We start from the raw sequence: 17,371 nt of genomic DNA, 5'->3' as shown, positions 1-17,371 counted from the left end.
GTTGAATGTGTGAAAATTGAAAATGAGGTGAGATGAATGCGTGTGTGCATCTGATTTTGCTTCAGGAAGAAACAGGTGTCTGAGTGAAAAGTGATGTTTGAATAAACTTAGGTTTTGTTGGGAAAGATGCATCAAACGCTATCTCTCGTGGACTGCCTCACCATATTCGGACCCTCTCTTAGATCCGGGACGTCAAAGGAGGAGGATGTTTCATCCAGGTGACACCTTGGCTGGCAGAGAAGATGAAGGTGTGCTGCGACCCGGTCCAGAGTTGCCCTCGGTACACGTTGATGATAAAGCGTTTGCAGATGCGCTTTCTTAAGTTTAATTACTCAGAAATCAAAAGACTCGGGACGAGTCTGCGTTAGCGGTTGTAATTCAGCTATCCTGTCTGGCTTGGCAGGAACAGCGTGAGGGGGGGAGAAAGGAGCCGCAGCCCCGTTCCCCGTTGGCGTTGTTCACACGTCCTCTCTCTCTTTCGTTGTCAACACGAACTGAATCATGAACTGAAAACTTACCAAAAGCCTTTCTCTTCTCAAAGCAAAACTTGTGCGTCAGAGCAAATGTGTTTTGGAGTTTACTGTGAGAGAGTGTGTGTGTGAAGGTCATTATAACATCTTCAAACATTATTTAATTAAGCATTGATTCATTAGTTATTATGATTACCCAAAGCATAATAATCATTCATTTGATTAAAACACATTTATAATGAGCAAAGTGATCAAACGATTATTTAACATTCAAAATAAAGAAAAGGAAGTCTAAGACTTTGTTATGTTATGACTAGCTTTTCCATGAGAACAACATCTTCAGGCACTGCAGGTGGCAGATGTTATGGTTTCTCCCAGACTCGCTGGCGTTCAGGTCTTAATCTGTGGGTGAAAGTTCTCAGCGACCCAGCTTTGACCCAGCCGAGTCAAATGAAACCTTTGGCACAGAAAACCCATATTTCCTCACGTTACAATTGTAAGGTTTTTATTGGTACTTTTTTATTGGCTTGTCTTTTTTTATCGTTGGTTGTGTTTCATAGTACTGTTTTATGTTTTCTATATCTGTTATTGTGCGACTGTTCAGCACTTTGGTCAGCCGTATGGCTGTGTTTTTAAAGTGCTACATAAATAAAGGTGGTATGGTATGGTATGAAATACCCATCCATCAGGATTATCAATAACTTGTATAAACACATCACATTAATCCCTGTCCCTGTCTTCCTCGTGAAATAAATTAACGTTAATCTTACCCAGTAAAAACATGTTCGCTGCAAATCTGAAGGCTGCTAGTCCGCTTGATTGATTGCTGCAGTTCGTCTCCATCCTCCGTCTCCATCAAAGTTATTAAAAAGAAAAAACGAGTTGAGTTTATGTCCTTGTCTCTTAGTGCAGCTAACCACGCAGCAAGCTAAAACCATTTTATTGTCAAATCACCTAAATAAAAGCAATAAAAAGCTACAAACTGGCTTGTTTTGACTAGCTTCACTGGAGTTTCTACGGGTGTAAACGGTATTTTTGCCGTCCATCATGGCGAAGGGGGCGGTCACATGAGTGGCGTGACGTCACGTGCAAAGGGTCATTAAGAAAATAGTGTTTTTTTTTTGCCCCATTTACTTGCTAAAATTATGTATTTACATTTAATTTTCCATTGAGACATGCACATTTATACAGGTTTGAATATAAAATTACCTAAAACTCTAATAACTTAGCACTGCACATTAAAAATCTACTTTATTATTACTAAGAGGAACAGTACTTTTCCTTATTAAAACTTTGTGTACAGGATTGATCAACAAGCAAATTTTCAATTCCCACTAATACATTAGGCCAATATTTCTTTTTTAGTTTATCAAACCATTGTTTAAACCTCCCTGCAGTAACCAATCAAATGTTTTGTTTAAAAACAATCAGACTTACCAACATGTTGAAATGAACAACTACCAGACTGAACCATAGTTTTTATTTTAAAACACTTATATTTTTTTGTTTCATAAACCATATGACAAACTCATTTAAATGAACACACAAGAAAAAAAATATACAATTAAAGTGGCACATCCTTCTGGCTGCTTTCCTCAACTGGCTCCGTGCTGGTTGAGGCATCCTGTTTGTCTAAACATTTTCAAAATATAAAAAAATGCATACTGAATCAGAAAATGCATTCCAAATATTTACAATTATAGCAGTGTTTTGAAAAAAGTTACAATATTCCAAATTACAGTTATTTAAACTATGTGAAACATAGAATTCATTACAAATTTTGAGTACAACCTCCATCTTTAGCCAACTTCTACCTGGATCCCCAGAGAGACAAATGCAACTATTACATATCCAGAAAATTTGTGTAAAATGTTAACAATCCATAAGGTAACAACACCCAAAGCTAAGGTAGGTATTGATAAAACAATAAACAGTAATGATGACACAATGTTTCACCTTTATGTTAATATTGTCTTATTTGATGCACTCCGCTTAGAACTGCACTAATCCAGCAACTGCTGCATTTTAATAACTAGTATTAAAGGTGAATACATTAATTTTTCTTGGCGTCTGGAAAAACATCTCCTTTTGCCCCCCTTTATTTGACTTTCTGCCCCCGTATGTTGGTCCAAGATCATTACTGGGCTGGCCCTATTAAACACGTTCTACACCCCTGCTTAGTAGACTTAATGAAGTTTTTTTTAAGTCGGTGTAAAACTGACTGAAACACAAATTTACATATTTGGCATTATTGACCAATATCTTTGATTTAATTTATTTGTTAAGAACATCAAGATGCATTACAGTGAACATTATAATAAAGTAAAATTTTCTAGTGCAGAGAGGAGACAACCCATAGAGCACTGATTTGATCTCATTTCAGAGGAAAATAGAACAGGTCAGATGCGCCTAATAAATAAAATTACTAACAAACTCAGAAATCTGTTTCTTAGCTTCATTGTTCTGGTGCTGAAAACATCACTAATGCGGATCAAAGGAGATACACAGATGAATGCACCTCTTATTTATTATTTGGAAATTAGTGGGTGTGGTTTACATCAATACATTATTTTAAATCTGAAGTTGATATGGATTGATCAGAAGTTGCTATGTGTATTGTTTATTTGAAAACTATTTACAGAGCAGCCTCAGAATTGAGATTAAATATTTTTTATCACAATAGTAAAGGAACTATTACAGAACAATTATTTCAATAAAATCAGAACATTAATATTTAAGTGCATGAATTAATACATCTGAATGCATGCAGTAGGAACTAGGAAAAATGAAATACTAGAACCAGACACAACTTTTTATTTTATTTTAATTTGATTAAACTGATTTTTTCCTAACGTTGTTGGCATTTTTCCCAGACAAAGTTAAACAAAACAGTGTTGATGTGTGTGTGTGTGTATGTGTGTGAGAAAGAGAGATGGAGAGAGGGAGAGAGAGACAGAGGGGTGGGGGAGTTAAAATCATTTTAAACAACCCGACAGGAGCGGAGGCAGTGACCGACGCAGCACAAGCCGTTTTCAGCTCTGTCTTGAAAAATGCACCACGTACGTTACGAAATAAGTAACTTTAAATATTCAACCGAAAAAGAGGCGAGCTGAAGAAAACCTAGGGAGTACCGAAGAAACGTGAGCAACAGTGAAGCAAGCACAGAGAGATCTGTTACTGTCTGTGTGTGTGCGTGGGCCGGAGCAGAGTTTTGTGTGTAGGGAGTAGGAATGCACAAATACGATACTGGTATCGGTATCGGCAACGATAAGATACTTATATTGGTATCGGTATCGTAAAAGTTAACCGATACCAGGAACCGATACCAATGCAATTGCTTGAAAATGGCTTCACTGTAACTTGTCATTTCTGTTCACCTAATATTTTAGTTTTGTGATGATCTCCATTCATATATTTTACTTTTTATCCACCTCACAGTCTTTTCCTTTTGAAAGCAGCGAAGAAAATAAAATCTGTATTCGAAATCATTGCATTTTTTTGTTTGGTCAAAGTATCGGTAGTGGTAATCGGCATCGGCGAGTACTCAGATCCAAGTGTCGGTATCGTATCGGTTTGGAAAAAAGTGGTATTGTTGCATCCGTAGTAGGAAGGGGTGGGCGCTCCATGTGACCGGCCAATCACAGAGCGTGAAGGCAGTCAGTTACCCAATGAGGATTTTCTTCAGCACGATTACAGATATTTACGAGTTTTACTCATTTCATGCCGGTTTCGTCAAAAATGCTTTATCTGTGGCTCATCCCTAGCTCTAACCACCCTGCCCTGCGCCAGCCTGGTGTTTTTATGCGTTTTTATGATTTATTTTCAACAATGGTGTCCTCCTTAGTCAAACTTGGCTCAGACAACGACTGATGGTGTGACATGACATTGATGTTCCTTGAGCTTGAAGTTCATCTTGGATCTCTTTAAAAGTTTTTCTGGGCTCTTTTGTTACCATTCAGATTAAATGTCTCTTTGATTTGTCATCAATTTTCCTCCTGCAGCCACGTCCAGGGAGGTTGGCTATAAGGGTTGGGTGATGGAACTAATTATTGGACCTTCGATGATGGCCTGAGCTGTTAAGGTTGTTTTTACAAGAGGCGATTTGTTTAGTTGTTTGGCCGTGAGTAATTTTGTTAATGTTTGATATTTTACATGTTACGCAAAGAGAACATTGCGGAGGTAACAAACAAGAAAAGATCTTCATCAGCGCATCTGAGCAATTTCTTACACTTTCTCCGCAACTCACTGCTGATAGTATGCGCAAGTGGTTCGGTGAACAGGAGCTCGTAGGGCGTCTGTGATACACTTGACATTAGAGCTGAGGAAAATAATCAAATAATCGATGCATCGGGATGCAGACAGAAACGATTTTGCATCGTAGAAGAGTACGCCATAATCGATTATAGTGGAATGTAGTTTTGTTTTTTAAACGGTGGCACCAGCACAGCATTCCAAATCTGTCAGAGTGAGCGTCCTCCACATCTACCAAGTGGTTCCGCCTTAATGTGGTACTGCAGGGCTGAGCGCTAGAGTTGTAACCTGAGACCAAACCGGAACCGACCAGTTCTGTTGGATTTGGGCCGTGAATTATGTTAATTGAGTGGGTTGTCACGCGGCGCGCTCCGCGCGCTCGCACAGCAACTGAGAGGGAGAGAGGATCGGCGGACGCTCCTCCAAACCGATGCTCCAGACACGCTATTATTTTCATAATTTAGTTATTATTTCTCCTCAAAGCGCTCAGTCAGACCGAGTGTTGTGATGCCGGGATATCCGGTCTTGGGGAGGGGGCGGGGTCAGTGACGGCGGCTGCAGCGTAGAACACGGAGAAGAAGTTCTTGTTCCACTTTATTCTTTTGTTTCCTGATGATAAACCGATGTTAAATTCAGCTTAAAGAGAAACTGGGAGGAAGCTTTGGTTCATTTTAGGTTACAGGAGACTTGTCTCCTATCTGCTCCTCAGAGACAGCATGGACATGAGGGTCACATGGTGAGGGTCACACAGGACAGGTTAGTGGAAAGGTTTGTAGTTAGCTGGTTAGTGAAATAGATCCATCAGCTGGGTAATTTAATCCTAATCCAGTCCACAGCCTTCTGATGGTGTTATTATCAGAAAGAATAAAACGCACATCTTAAATATTATTGGAAGTTTAGAATTAGTTTTATGTTTTATTATTTTCTGCATCAAACAGAACTTGATTCATTCTCCAAAATTTCAGAAATGAACCACTGGGTTCAAATAAAATAACAAACTAAGTCAAACATTTCATTTGGTGTTATTTCTGATACCCTTGAACTGTGGCATAAATATTTAACTCAAAAGCTGCTCGGAGACATTGAACACTCATATATGAACCCATTATGGATTTTATTATTACATTATGTGTCTTGTAGGTTTTCAGTACTTTTTTAGATTTTGTGAGTTTTTGCAAAGCATGTTTTTCTCAGCCTGAGGCGTGGTGTTGAACGACGAAACAGATTGTTTTACTTTGTTAAATCTTCTTAAAAGTTTAAAATGTTTTGTCCTAACCTGTTGTGAATGGAGAGCTTTTCAGGGATGGCAGGTTGTGTCAATTACGTTTTTGATAAAAATAAATAAAAAACAATTATCTGACGTCTTCTATTTATCGATGAAAACAAATCAATATGAAATAATTGTGATGCATCAGGATATCGAATCGAATTGAATTGTTGCACCAATAAGCGTAATCGAATTGAATCGGGAGACAAGTGAAGATTCACACCTCTACTTGACATTGTGCACAAGAGGGCAGTGGAAAGTGGAAACCCTTCTATCTTTGGGAGAGTCTGGAAGACTTTTGGGTAATTCATTTGAAGAAATGTTTCCTAATTGTAAAACTTTGGCTTAAGTAGCGCTCGTTATTCAGCACCTGCTTCGAGTGTGTCAGCAGAGCGTGGATTCATCCAGGACAGCAGTTAAACATCCATGAGTCTATCTGAGGCAAAAGTTTACACAGTGCAGAAGGAATGTGCGTTTGGGCTGCAGCAGGTGAAATGTTCCCGATTTAAGTGAAATTGTGTACAGGTGATCCCTCGTTTATCGCGGTAGATGCGTTCCAGACCTGGCCGCGATAGGTGAAAATCCGCGAAGTAGGGACACCATATTTACAGTATTTATTTAACAGGTACGTATTCAGTATTCAGACTTTTAAAACCCTCCCTTTACATAGTACTGTATTTTTACTTGTTTTTTTATTGTTTATTACAAAAAGTGCATTTTATGATGAAATTGATGAAAAAAAAACAGGATTTTCTTGATATTTCGCATAGAAAAATACCGCGAATCTGTGAAAAATACCACGAATCGGCGAATTACCCTTGAATAAGGCTCCAAAGAAAAAATCCGCGAAGTCGTGAATCCGCGATAAACGAACCGCGAAGTGGCGAGGGATCACTGTAATTACATAGTTTATATGTTATACGTCGCCCCCGGTGGCACAGGAGTTAAGTGCTCGCCTCGCATTCGGAAGTTCGCAGGTTCGAGACCCGCTCAGTCTGTCGCTGTCGTTGTGTCCTTGGGCAAGACACTTCACCCACATTGCCTGCTGGTGGTGGTCGGAGGTACCGGTGGCGCCTGTGCTCGGCAGCCTCGCCTCTGTCAGTGCGCCCCAGGGCAGCTGTGGCTACATTGTAGCTCATCCCCACCAGTGTGTGAATGTGTGTGTGAATGGGTGAATGACTGATTGTGTTGTAAAGCGCCTTGGGGGGTTCCAGGACTCTAGAAGGCGCTTTATCAAATACAGGCCATTTACCATTTACCATTTATATGTTACTAGGGCAATCTGTTCAACTTGTTTGGACCAAATAGTAATTAAAAATGAATGGAATTTTAACTGTCGAATGATTATTTATTATTTTAAAAAGGAAAGTGACTCAAAGTCATAAAAGAAATGAACCCAGTAGCCTACTGTATGTTGAAACAAAATTTCTTGGATAAAATGCCACAACAGTGAGCACCATAGGGAAACAGACTAGGCTTATTTTTAACACTCAACCGTGTTTAATATGAGCCGTTTATATTTCATTCTAACAAACAACAAATACAAAATTAAACAAAAAGTAAAATCAAAAACTTTCTTCCAGCTGTGCTTTTATTAAAAAAATTAAATTAAAATTTTGTGTTTCGAATTCTTCTGTGTTACAGATCATTGCATTGTGACGTTGCTCAAAGAGTTGCTTGCTTGCACAAATATATCGCCAATCAGCATTTAATGGATTGATGATTGGCAGTGGTAAAAATTATTCAAATCGCCCAACAGTCTCATTGATTTTAAATTTCTGAATAGGGCTGGGCAATAAACCGAAAATGTATCGTTGTCAAATTTTCTGACTCTTTTCGATATCGCTTTTTCCAAATAAATGTGATAATAATAAAATAAAAATATGAGTAGTTTGGCAACTTTCATGTCCCTTTAAGAAGCTGTACCGTCTGGAGTCACATAAAAATGTGACTCAACATAATACATATAACAGTCCCATCTAGTGGACAACTTTTGTTTCTGCGCATACAGGTAGTTATCGCCCATTTGTCGTTATCAAGATGAAATCCTCAATATATCGTGATATTGATTTTAGGCCATATCACCCTGCCCTTTTTCTGAATAATATGTACAACTAATGTGCCAAATCAGTGGCTAATAGGATTATAATTGCACAGATTTACTGTTTTGGTGTAGTGCTCTGAGATTGGGATTGTGGTTTGACTTGTTCCCAAATTCAATAGAATTTGATTATGTAACAATTTTTGGATATTTATCATCTTATGTCACCACATTATAGATATGCAAGCTGTATAAAATCTTTTGGGTATTTTAATTTATTGATTTGCTGTACCACTCTTCTTCAAACAAGTGATTTTGGCTCCTTAGCCAGTCACATTGGGACAGGTAGCAAAGGTGTCTCTTTTCCACACGCATCCGTCTGCATGCAGAGCTTTTGCTCATGAACACAGATTATCAGTCTTTAATGTTTTTGTTAATGTGTTTTTATGGAACTCCGGTGTTGTGTCAGTATGTGCTTGTGGCCACAGGCCAGTGTCAGGCTTGTTGTCATGTGGCTGGCTGAATGGATGCGTCAGCACCACAGGGGAGAGGCAACTACACTCTATACTACTCACCTAGTGAACCGTTTTCATCCATAGGTGTGTGTGAGTCATTGCTTAGGGCTAACAGTTCCTCACATTTTCAAAAGAAGTGTTTTGCTTTTGCTGTTTGTTAATCTAGTAAAGATTTGGCTAACAGTGCTCTTGGTTGGTTGGCAAACATCTGTGCTGAGGTGGAACTGATTTAGATGAGGGAAGGAGGGTGGGCAGCATTGGATGCAACCCAGCTAGCTATCCTTTGTCCCCCAGCTGCTCCTCTACTCGTAATTAGGGCCTGTCCGATATAGTTGATATTGGTGTCAATAACAGTATTGGCTATCGGCCAAAAAAATGGCCGATATTGTGCTACCTATCCAGCAGATTGCGCCAGCTTTATGAATAGGGATGCACCGATGGATCGGCATTTGATCGTAATCGGCCGATAGCGCCCCTATCGGTTTTGATCGGAATTTTCAAAATAGATCAAAGCAAACCGATCAGGTAGGGTTGTCACGGTAACCAGTGTAGCGGGAAACCCCGGTAAAAAAATAAAAAGTTGACAATAATAATAACCGTCTTGTTTTTTAAAAAACTATATTATCTTGGTGGGTTTACCGTGGCTGCGGTGTAGGCGTGATGACCCTTACCAGCCACCGTATCATCGGCTGAAGTTGCCGGCGGCACATGCACGCTTTGTTTACAACAAAACTTTCTTGAAGCTAAAGCTGAAATAATGGTCAAAGGAGGAGACGGCAGCGCTCAGGAGGACATTTATTATCCCTCAAAGTCGGAATTACGTGCATATTTTAGATATTTGAACAATGCCGAGGGAGTTTATAGAAGACGGACGGACGGCTATCCTGTTTGCAGCACGAGCAGAAAAAGTGTCTGTGAAAGGCAGCAGCACTTCAGATCTCATGACACATCTGCGTGACCATCACCCACAACTCTACAGTCAACGCAAGGCAAGTTAACGTTAGCGGTTTAGCTAAAATGCGTGATCCGAGGATTTGGGTTGAGGGAGAACGCAACGAGTCGCTATATAAAGCAGCCGCAGCGCCGCTACCTGCATATAAACCGTGTCGTGGACACCCCCATGTTGAAATGACGCTATGCATTACGGGGCTCCCAGGGGCAGGTAAGAGTTGGTCTCTCTCCGAGAATAATTATGAATTTAACAATGATTACTGCCTGATGACATTTTCCCACATCTGCAAAGCTCACTGGTAAGGACACAAACCGAGGACAATATTTTCCTGATATAGGGTTTATTACTCAAGTAAGGGTAAAAAAGTATCTGATTAGAAGGCTACTTGAGTACTGAGTATCATCTGATCTAATATTTTTTTAAAATGATGACATCAAACAGACACAAAATAAGAAGTTATGGGCAAATATTGGTATTTTAAAGACTAAAGGGGAAAAATGTAAACAAATAAACAACATAATTACAAAATAACACATTTTAGGCTAAATTTAGACACAAACTGAGGACAATATTTCCTGACATACAGGGTTTATTTAATTGTGTGAAAATGTAGCACGTTTAAAAAAATACTGCGATAATACCGAAAACCGTGGTAATTTTGGTCACAATAACCGTGAGCTTAAATTTTCACACCGTGACAACCCTAATACAGACCATTTTAGATTAGGTTACATTTCCTTTATTCCCAGATTATGTAGTTTGTAGCACTCATTATAATGTTGTAGAAAATTTCTGGCCAATCCACGTGATCGGTATCGGTGATCAGCATTCTTTGATATCGGTATCGGTGATCGGCAGCAAAAAACCTGATCGGTGCATCCCTATTTATGAACTCATGTTGTGTGGCTCCACTCCTTTGAACTTTGAACACAAATTATTGTTTTGGAACTTTTTTTAAATTTATTCTTATTTATGTTTCTTATGTGCAATTATTTCCTGTCCAGGGTGAATAAGTTCACCTAGTTAACTTCCACAGAGTGTTACTTTGTTACAAAGCACAAGTATTACGTTTTATTTATTGCTGTATTTTTATTATTATAACATTCTTATAGGGATCTTCTGTCCCTAAACTTGTGTGGGTTGTTAGATTCCCCAGAGTTAGCTAAGCCAGAAAAAACATTTTGTAACCAGTTGTTTTAGCATAAAGTAATGGAAGGGAAGGCTTGCATTCACCTACATAAAAAAACACTACAATGTATGTGAATTCACTTACATTGTTTTATGCTAAACTAAGAAAACCAACTGCTGCCAGATCATATTGGGCTGGTTATAAAATGCTTTTTCTAACTTGTCTATCTTTGGGGAATCTTAACAAGACGCAATTTTACTGAGTGGGCCTGGTGCATATCTCCAGCGGTCAACGAGTAATCAGGCGGGGTACACCCTGGACAGAGAGCCAGTCCATCGCAGGGCAACACAGAGACGCACAGGACAAACAATCATGCACACACACACACCTAAGGACAATTTAGACAGACCAATCAACCTAACAGTCATGTTTTTGGACTGTGGGAGGAAGCCGGAGTACCCGGAGAGATCCCACGCATGCACAGGGAGAACATGCAAACTCCATGCAGAAAGATCCCAGGCCGGGAAGCGAACCCAGGACCTTTTTGCTACAAGGCAACAGCTCTAACCACTGCACAGCCCCAGTTACAACATACTCAGATTATATTATTAAAATCTTACCATTAAGTATGTTCTGACATTTTTTGTTCCCGATCTAAGTCCCGATTCATTTGATTCTGAGTATGTGCCGGCCCGATACAGAGTCTCCATCCGATACTTAAGCAATGCATTACGATAGGAAGAAAAAGAGAACACATTAAAGTTGTCCTTTAGATTATTTTGAGTATTTATCTATTTCCTTTTTTTTATATACGTATATGTATGTAATTTCCTTGGTTCAACTGCCAAAAACATCCTTTGTTTAGGAAGTACATTGATAAATATGTTAATATTGTGAACATATTTAAAAGTAGCATTGTCGCTCAAATTGTTTTATTTCTCAATATAAACATTATCTCTTTTACCTTGGAGAATCACAGCTGTTTAAAATAGAAGATTCAATTAAACAACAATTAAGCAATCCGTTAATTATTTTCTCCTCTCTTTCTTGTTTTAGATCTTGTGTCCCTGTTTGACCTGGAAAATGACCTTCCTGATGAGCTTATCCCTAACGGAGATTTGGTAATGGGACTGTCATCCAATAGTGGCCCAGGTGGAGGAGGCCCTACTCTCAACTCAGTTGTTGCCGATGCTGCTGCCAAACACAAACAATTGTCCGAGCTTCTTCAACCAGGAAGCTCGTCTAATATGGGAGGCAGTCTCAATTCCTCCAGCCCCCAGCAAGGAGGCATACTGGGAAGCCAGCTAGGTGCTGTACTGGGTAAAGGTCCTCTTGTCCAGGGTTCCCCCAATCACCAGTCTCTCCAGGGCCAGAAGGTTGGTGCTCCTGCTGGACAAGGAAATGGACCCATGGGCTTTAATCAAGCAATGTTGAACAGTGGACAGGGTCATGGTGTTATGAATGGGACTATGGGACCAGCAGGCCGAGGTAGACCTGGGCCTGGCATGCAGTACCAGAGCCAAAGCATGCAGGGAACTCAAGTAGGTGCTGGCCCTGGTGTTGGTGGAAGTGTCCTCGCAGAAACTCTTACCCAAGGAGGGCCACAGATGAGTGCACAGCACACTTTAAATGCTCAGCAAGCTGGAAACATGAACAAGGTAAGGCTCAAAATTATACACTGCCCGTCCAAAAAAATTATGACACATCTCACCTTTATGTTAATATTGTTTTATTAGACGCACTCCACTTTGAACTGCACCAATCCAGCAACTGCTGCATTTAATTAACTAGTATTAAAGGTGAATACACCAATATTTGCACAAGAATAATTTTTGTTTTAAACTCTCAGTGACACACTTTGCAGGGGGGTTTGGCATTTAATTTTTCTTGGCGTCTGGAAAAAACTATCTCCTTCTGCCCCCCTGTATGTTGGTCCAAGATCATTACTGGGCTGGCCCTATTAAACACGTTCTACACCCCTGCTTAGTAGACTTAATGAAGTTTTTTTAAGCCAGTAAAAAAATGACTGAAACACAAATTTACATATTTGGCCTTATTGACCAATATCTTTGATTTAATTTATTTGCTAAGAACATCAAGATGCATTACTGTGAACATTATAATAAAGTAAAATTTTCTAGTGCAGAGAGGAGACAACCCATAGAAGCACTGATTTGATCTCATTTCAGAGAAAAATAGAGCAGGTCAGATGCGCCTAATAAATAAAATTACTAACAAATTCAGGAATCTGTTTCTTAGCTTCATTGTTCTGGTGCTGAAAACATCACTAATGCGGATCAAAGGAGATACACAGATGAATGCACCTCTTATTTATTATTTGGAAATTAGTGGGTGTGGTTTACATCAATACATTATTTTAAATCTGAAATTGATATGGATTGATCAGAAGTTGCTATGTGTATTGTTTATTTGAAAACTATTTACAGAGCAGCCTCAGAATTGAGATTAAATATGTTTGATCACAATAGTAAAGGAACTATTACAGAACAATGTTTTCAATAAAATCAGAACATTACTATTTAAGTGCATGTTTATGTTTGTTTATTTATTTAGAAGACACTTTTATCCAAAGCGACTTACAATTTATAACCTATAGGGCATGTTGTGATCTGTGGGGGAAACCGGAGTACCTGGAGGAAACCCACGCATGCATGGGGAGAACACGCAACTCCACGCAGAAAGGCCACAGCAGAGTTTCGAACCTGCAACCTTCGTGCTGCGAGGCAACAGTGCTAACCACTGCGCCACCATGCAGCCCACCACAGTGCATGAATTAATACATCTGAACTCATGCAGCAGGAACTAGGAAATATGAATACTAGAACCAGGCACAACTTTTTATTTTATTTTAATTTGATTAAACTGATTTTTTCCTAACGTTGTTGGCATTTTTCCCAGACACAGTTAAACAAAACAATGTTGATGTGTTTGTGAGAGAGAGAGAGGGAGAGACAGAGGGGGGGAGTTAAAATAATTAAAAAACAACCCGACAGGAGCGGAGGCAGTGACCGACGCAGCACGAGCCGTTTTCAGCTCTGTCTTGTCAAATGCACCACGTACGTTACGATAAAAGTAACTTGAAATATTCAACCGAAAAAGAGGCGAGCTGAAGAAAACCTAGGGAGTACCGAAGAAACGTGAGCAACAGTGAAGCAAGCACAGAGAGATCCGTTACTGTCTGTGTGTGTGTGCGTGGGCCGGAGCAGAGTTTTGTGTGTAAGAAGGGGCGGGTGCTCCATGTGACTGGCCAATCACAGAGCGTGAAGGCAGTCAGTTACCCAATGGGATTTTTCTTCAGCACGATTACAGATATTTACGAGTTTGACTTGTTTCATGCTCGTATTCGTCAAAAATGCTTTATCCGCGGCTCATCCCTAGCTGTAACCACCCTGCCCTGCCTCCTCCTCCTTGCTGCCTGCCAGCTGTGATCACAAGCAACCACAGAGTAGTTCCCGCTGCTTCTTCGGGAAACAGCGCAAAAAAAAAAATCTATAAAACGGGATCTTGCAGGCGTGGTGCTGGAATTAATGCCGGGCGTACACTGTGCGACTTTTTCACTTGCAGCGTTCAGCTTCAGCTCAAACTGTACGACTTCCTCGCTGAGCAGATCTCACGAGTTATGTGCTCACACTGCACGACCCAGTTCTCGCATGCGACCTGACTGCTCACACTGTACATCTGGTAGCAACACGTCGGCCCTAAAAATATGCTAAAAATAGCAGTTTTTACTCAACACGTCAGACTTTTTTGTCTTGTCTTGCCTGTTGTCCTTCGGGAGTGCTGCAGGAGGACACACAGGGATTTATGGGGGTTGGATGAGGAAAACGAAATAAAGAAAGTAAATCTGTGTTTTGTGATCAGTTTAATTTGACATGAACACAACAAACACGCTTTCTTGACGATCTTTGTGAGTAAAAAAACGTGTAGAAACAAAAACGAACAGCGTGTGTTATTAGGGAAATAGCGAGCGGCGTTGATGCAGGATTGCGCATGCGCCGTGAGCGGTTCTGATACTTTTTTGGTCGCAGCTGCTGGCATCGCCGCTTCAACAGTGCGATACCCTCACGAGGGACGAGCGAAATTTTAAACACGCCAGAAGTCCGTGCGACTTCACGACTGCTCATCGGCAGCTGGTCACGTGGTGTTAATCGCCTCTCGTAACCCCCTACACGACCGCTCGGCGCAAAACTCGCCCCGATGTCGTGGATTCTCGCACGACTGAAAAATCGGCTCAAAAAAGTGAAAAAGTTGCGCAGTGTACGCCCGGCTTAAGGGAAACACTGACCTCTGTATAAAGATAGAAAATCATCACATTTAATGTGTATATGTGTGTAGGACTTGGGGTTGGGTGTCCTGGCTTTTCTTGGATAGGAACAAGGGGGCCCTCAAAGAAAATATTTTGGGAACCCCTGACTTAGAGGGGCCAGATCATGCTATTTTAATCCTTTGAGACCAAAGGTAGGCAGTGGCTCTGGATGAGACACAGAAGTCCCAATGATCTACTCTGCTCACCTCACTTAAGGTAGTTTTTCAAGAGCACTGCCCAGAGTAATTCAGACCGGTGCAGCTCAGCCCCCGCCCACTGTTCCCAGGAACACTGTTCGGTATTTTCCCTCGACTTTCTCCCCAATTTTTAGTCCCTGCTCCTTTGAGGTACCTGGCAAGGCTGAGTCAGGCTGGCATCGTGATTCTGACCACAGATCGGATAGGGGGCAGAGTCACTGTTTGCTATGGAGTTTTTTGTTTTCTGTTTCACTGCCTGCAGCCATTTTCTTTTCAGAGTCTGACAAAAAGCAATAAAACTTAGCACAATGTCCAGCAACACCACCATTTTCAGCTGAGTTATGTTTCTGTGGAGCATACAAGTTACCTTAAACTGTTACCTGATCCCCTCATGCCTGCCCCACCCCCCACACCGATGAGGGATGCACCCACTTTCTGTCATGGAGCTGGCATGGATGCAAACGTTCAACCGGAAGGGCCGACACAAACCATGCTGTACAAAGCTGATTTAGGCTGCGTAGTGCTCCTGGAAAACTAGCTTAAGGCATCAACTGGCTAAATAAACAAAAGAAAGTAAAAGAAAATATTTGTGTGTAAACCGTTTCCCTGCCGTGCTTTGTCCATTTGGGGGGGTTATTGTGTGCAGACTGTTTTGCTGCCAGGCGTTGTCCGTGAGAGGAGGGTGTCTCGTAGACGTGGCACTGGAATTTCAGCCATGGTGCAGCACCACACCTGAGCCTATCCAGGGGAAACACTGATTTATAATATAAAATAAATAGAAATATATAAACATCTATGTTGCAGTAAACTTCCACAAAATGTTGCATGATAATTATTTAGTACTGTCCAGCTGTGCTGTAGGTGTGTGCAGGAGCAACATGTTGTTCAGAGAGATGAGTTATTTATCTGTGTAAAGAACTTATTTCAATTTCTAAACTATTTATTTACAGGCCCCATCAGTTAATGTAATAATTGTCCCAAGCATTTTCTGCTGCTTTCACAGCGATTGAAGGTGCGCCATGACCCCCCACCCACACACACACACACACACTCCTGGTTTCAGCAAATTCGGGGCACTGTGTGCGTGTGTGTGTGTGTGTGTGTGTGTGTGTGTGTGTGTGTTACACACTCCCAACTCCTCCAAGAATTCTGAGAGCCTTTTCATTAACATCAGTCCCTTTTATATTGTATGGAAGGACGTTCTGGAGTGCAGGTTGAGTGTTTTGCTAACATGCAGGAAATGTCAACAGTTATCCAGAAGGTAGCTAAGGGTTACCAGAAAAGTTTACTTGATACTTTTAGAGAAAAAGTCCAAGAAAGGGGTCTGAAAAGTTTTTAGAAAAAAGCTGAAAGTTGGCAACGCTGTTGCGAAGTGCGCTCGATTTACAACTCTGTAAACCATGAAGGAGGAAAATCAGCTCGTTTTGTTTTTATAATCGTTCAAAACTCAGATCATAATTGTGATTAAAATGTGATTAATTGATCAGCCCTTATAAATACATACGCTGACAATTATGCTTCTGAGATCAGCTGATTTTGTATAGACTCAAAAATTCAGCTTGCATAATTTTCAATGCCTTGCTTTATTTCTATAGAGTGCAAACTTGATTATATACAGTCAGGGTTCCTGCGAGGTCTTAAAAAGTCTTAAAAGCATTGAATTTAGGAATTTGGAAATAATCCTTTAAGTCTTTAAGAAGTCTTGTATTTTGACAACTAGGTCTTAAAATTAGTGCTGTAAGTAAATTCTCCGTACTGTATTTTCCTCTCAAGTTTCATTTGTCAACCATAGTCAGTAAACCAGTAAACTACAGAATAGATTTCAAAGTGCTCCTACTAGTTTATAAATCACTCAATGGCATGGGGCCAAAATACATGTCCGATCTCATTCCTGTATATACACCCAATAGGGCTCTGAGATCCCTTGGAAACAATCAGCTGGTAGAACCTCGGGTCAGAAAAAAACATGGTGGAGATGCGTTTAGTTACTATGCTGCCCACATATGGAATCGGCTTCCCCATGACCTCAGATCTGCCCCAGCCTTAATGTACTCATCAGCCTTTAAATGAATTGTTTCTTATCATGCGTCGTCTCCACTGTAATCTGCTCTGTAACTTTGTCTTCTCCTTTAGCGCTAAACTGTAATTCCATTTGTGTGTTTTAATTTGTGTTTTTATGTTGTTTTCATATCATGTACTGATGATTGTGAAGCACATTGAAT

General features: G+C 40.4%; 1 protein-coding gene across 2 annotated transcripts in view; it reads left to right on the top strand.

Moving 5' to 3' along the window:
• The window catches only part of crebbpb (CREB binding protein b), an 87,802-nt gene that overhangs the window by 27,449 nt on the left and 42,982 nt on the right, over positions 1-17,371 (top strand). For both annotated transcript variants that reach the window (XM_015945595.3, XM_015945593.3), the window contains exon 2: positions 11,682-12,283. In XM_015945595.3, the coding sequence (XP_015801081.3) occupies positions 11,682-12,283 (602 nt within the window). The remainder of the gene's footprint in view (positions 1-11,681; positions 12,284-17,371) is intronic.

The sequence above is a fragment of the Nothobranchius furzeri genome, chromosome 12, assembly GCF_043380555.1.
Source record: "Nothobranchius furzeri strain GRZ-AD chromosome 12, NfurGRZ-RIMD1, whole genome shotgun sequence".
Lineage (NCBI taxonomy): Eukaryota > Metazoa > Chordata > Actinopteri > Cyprinodontiformes > Nothobranchiidae > Nothobranchius > Nothobranchius furzeri.
This window is presented reverse-complemented; position numbering and strand designations above follow the sequence as displayed.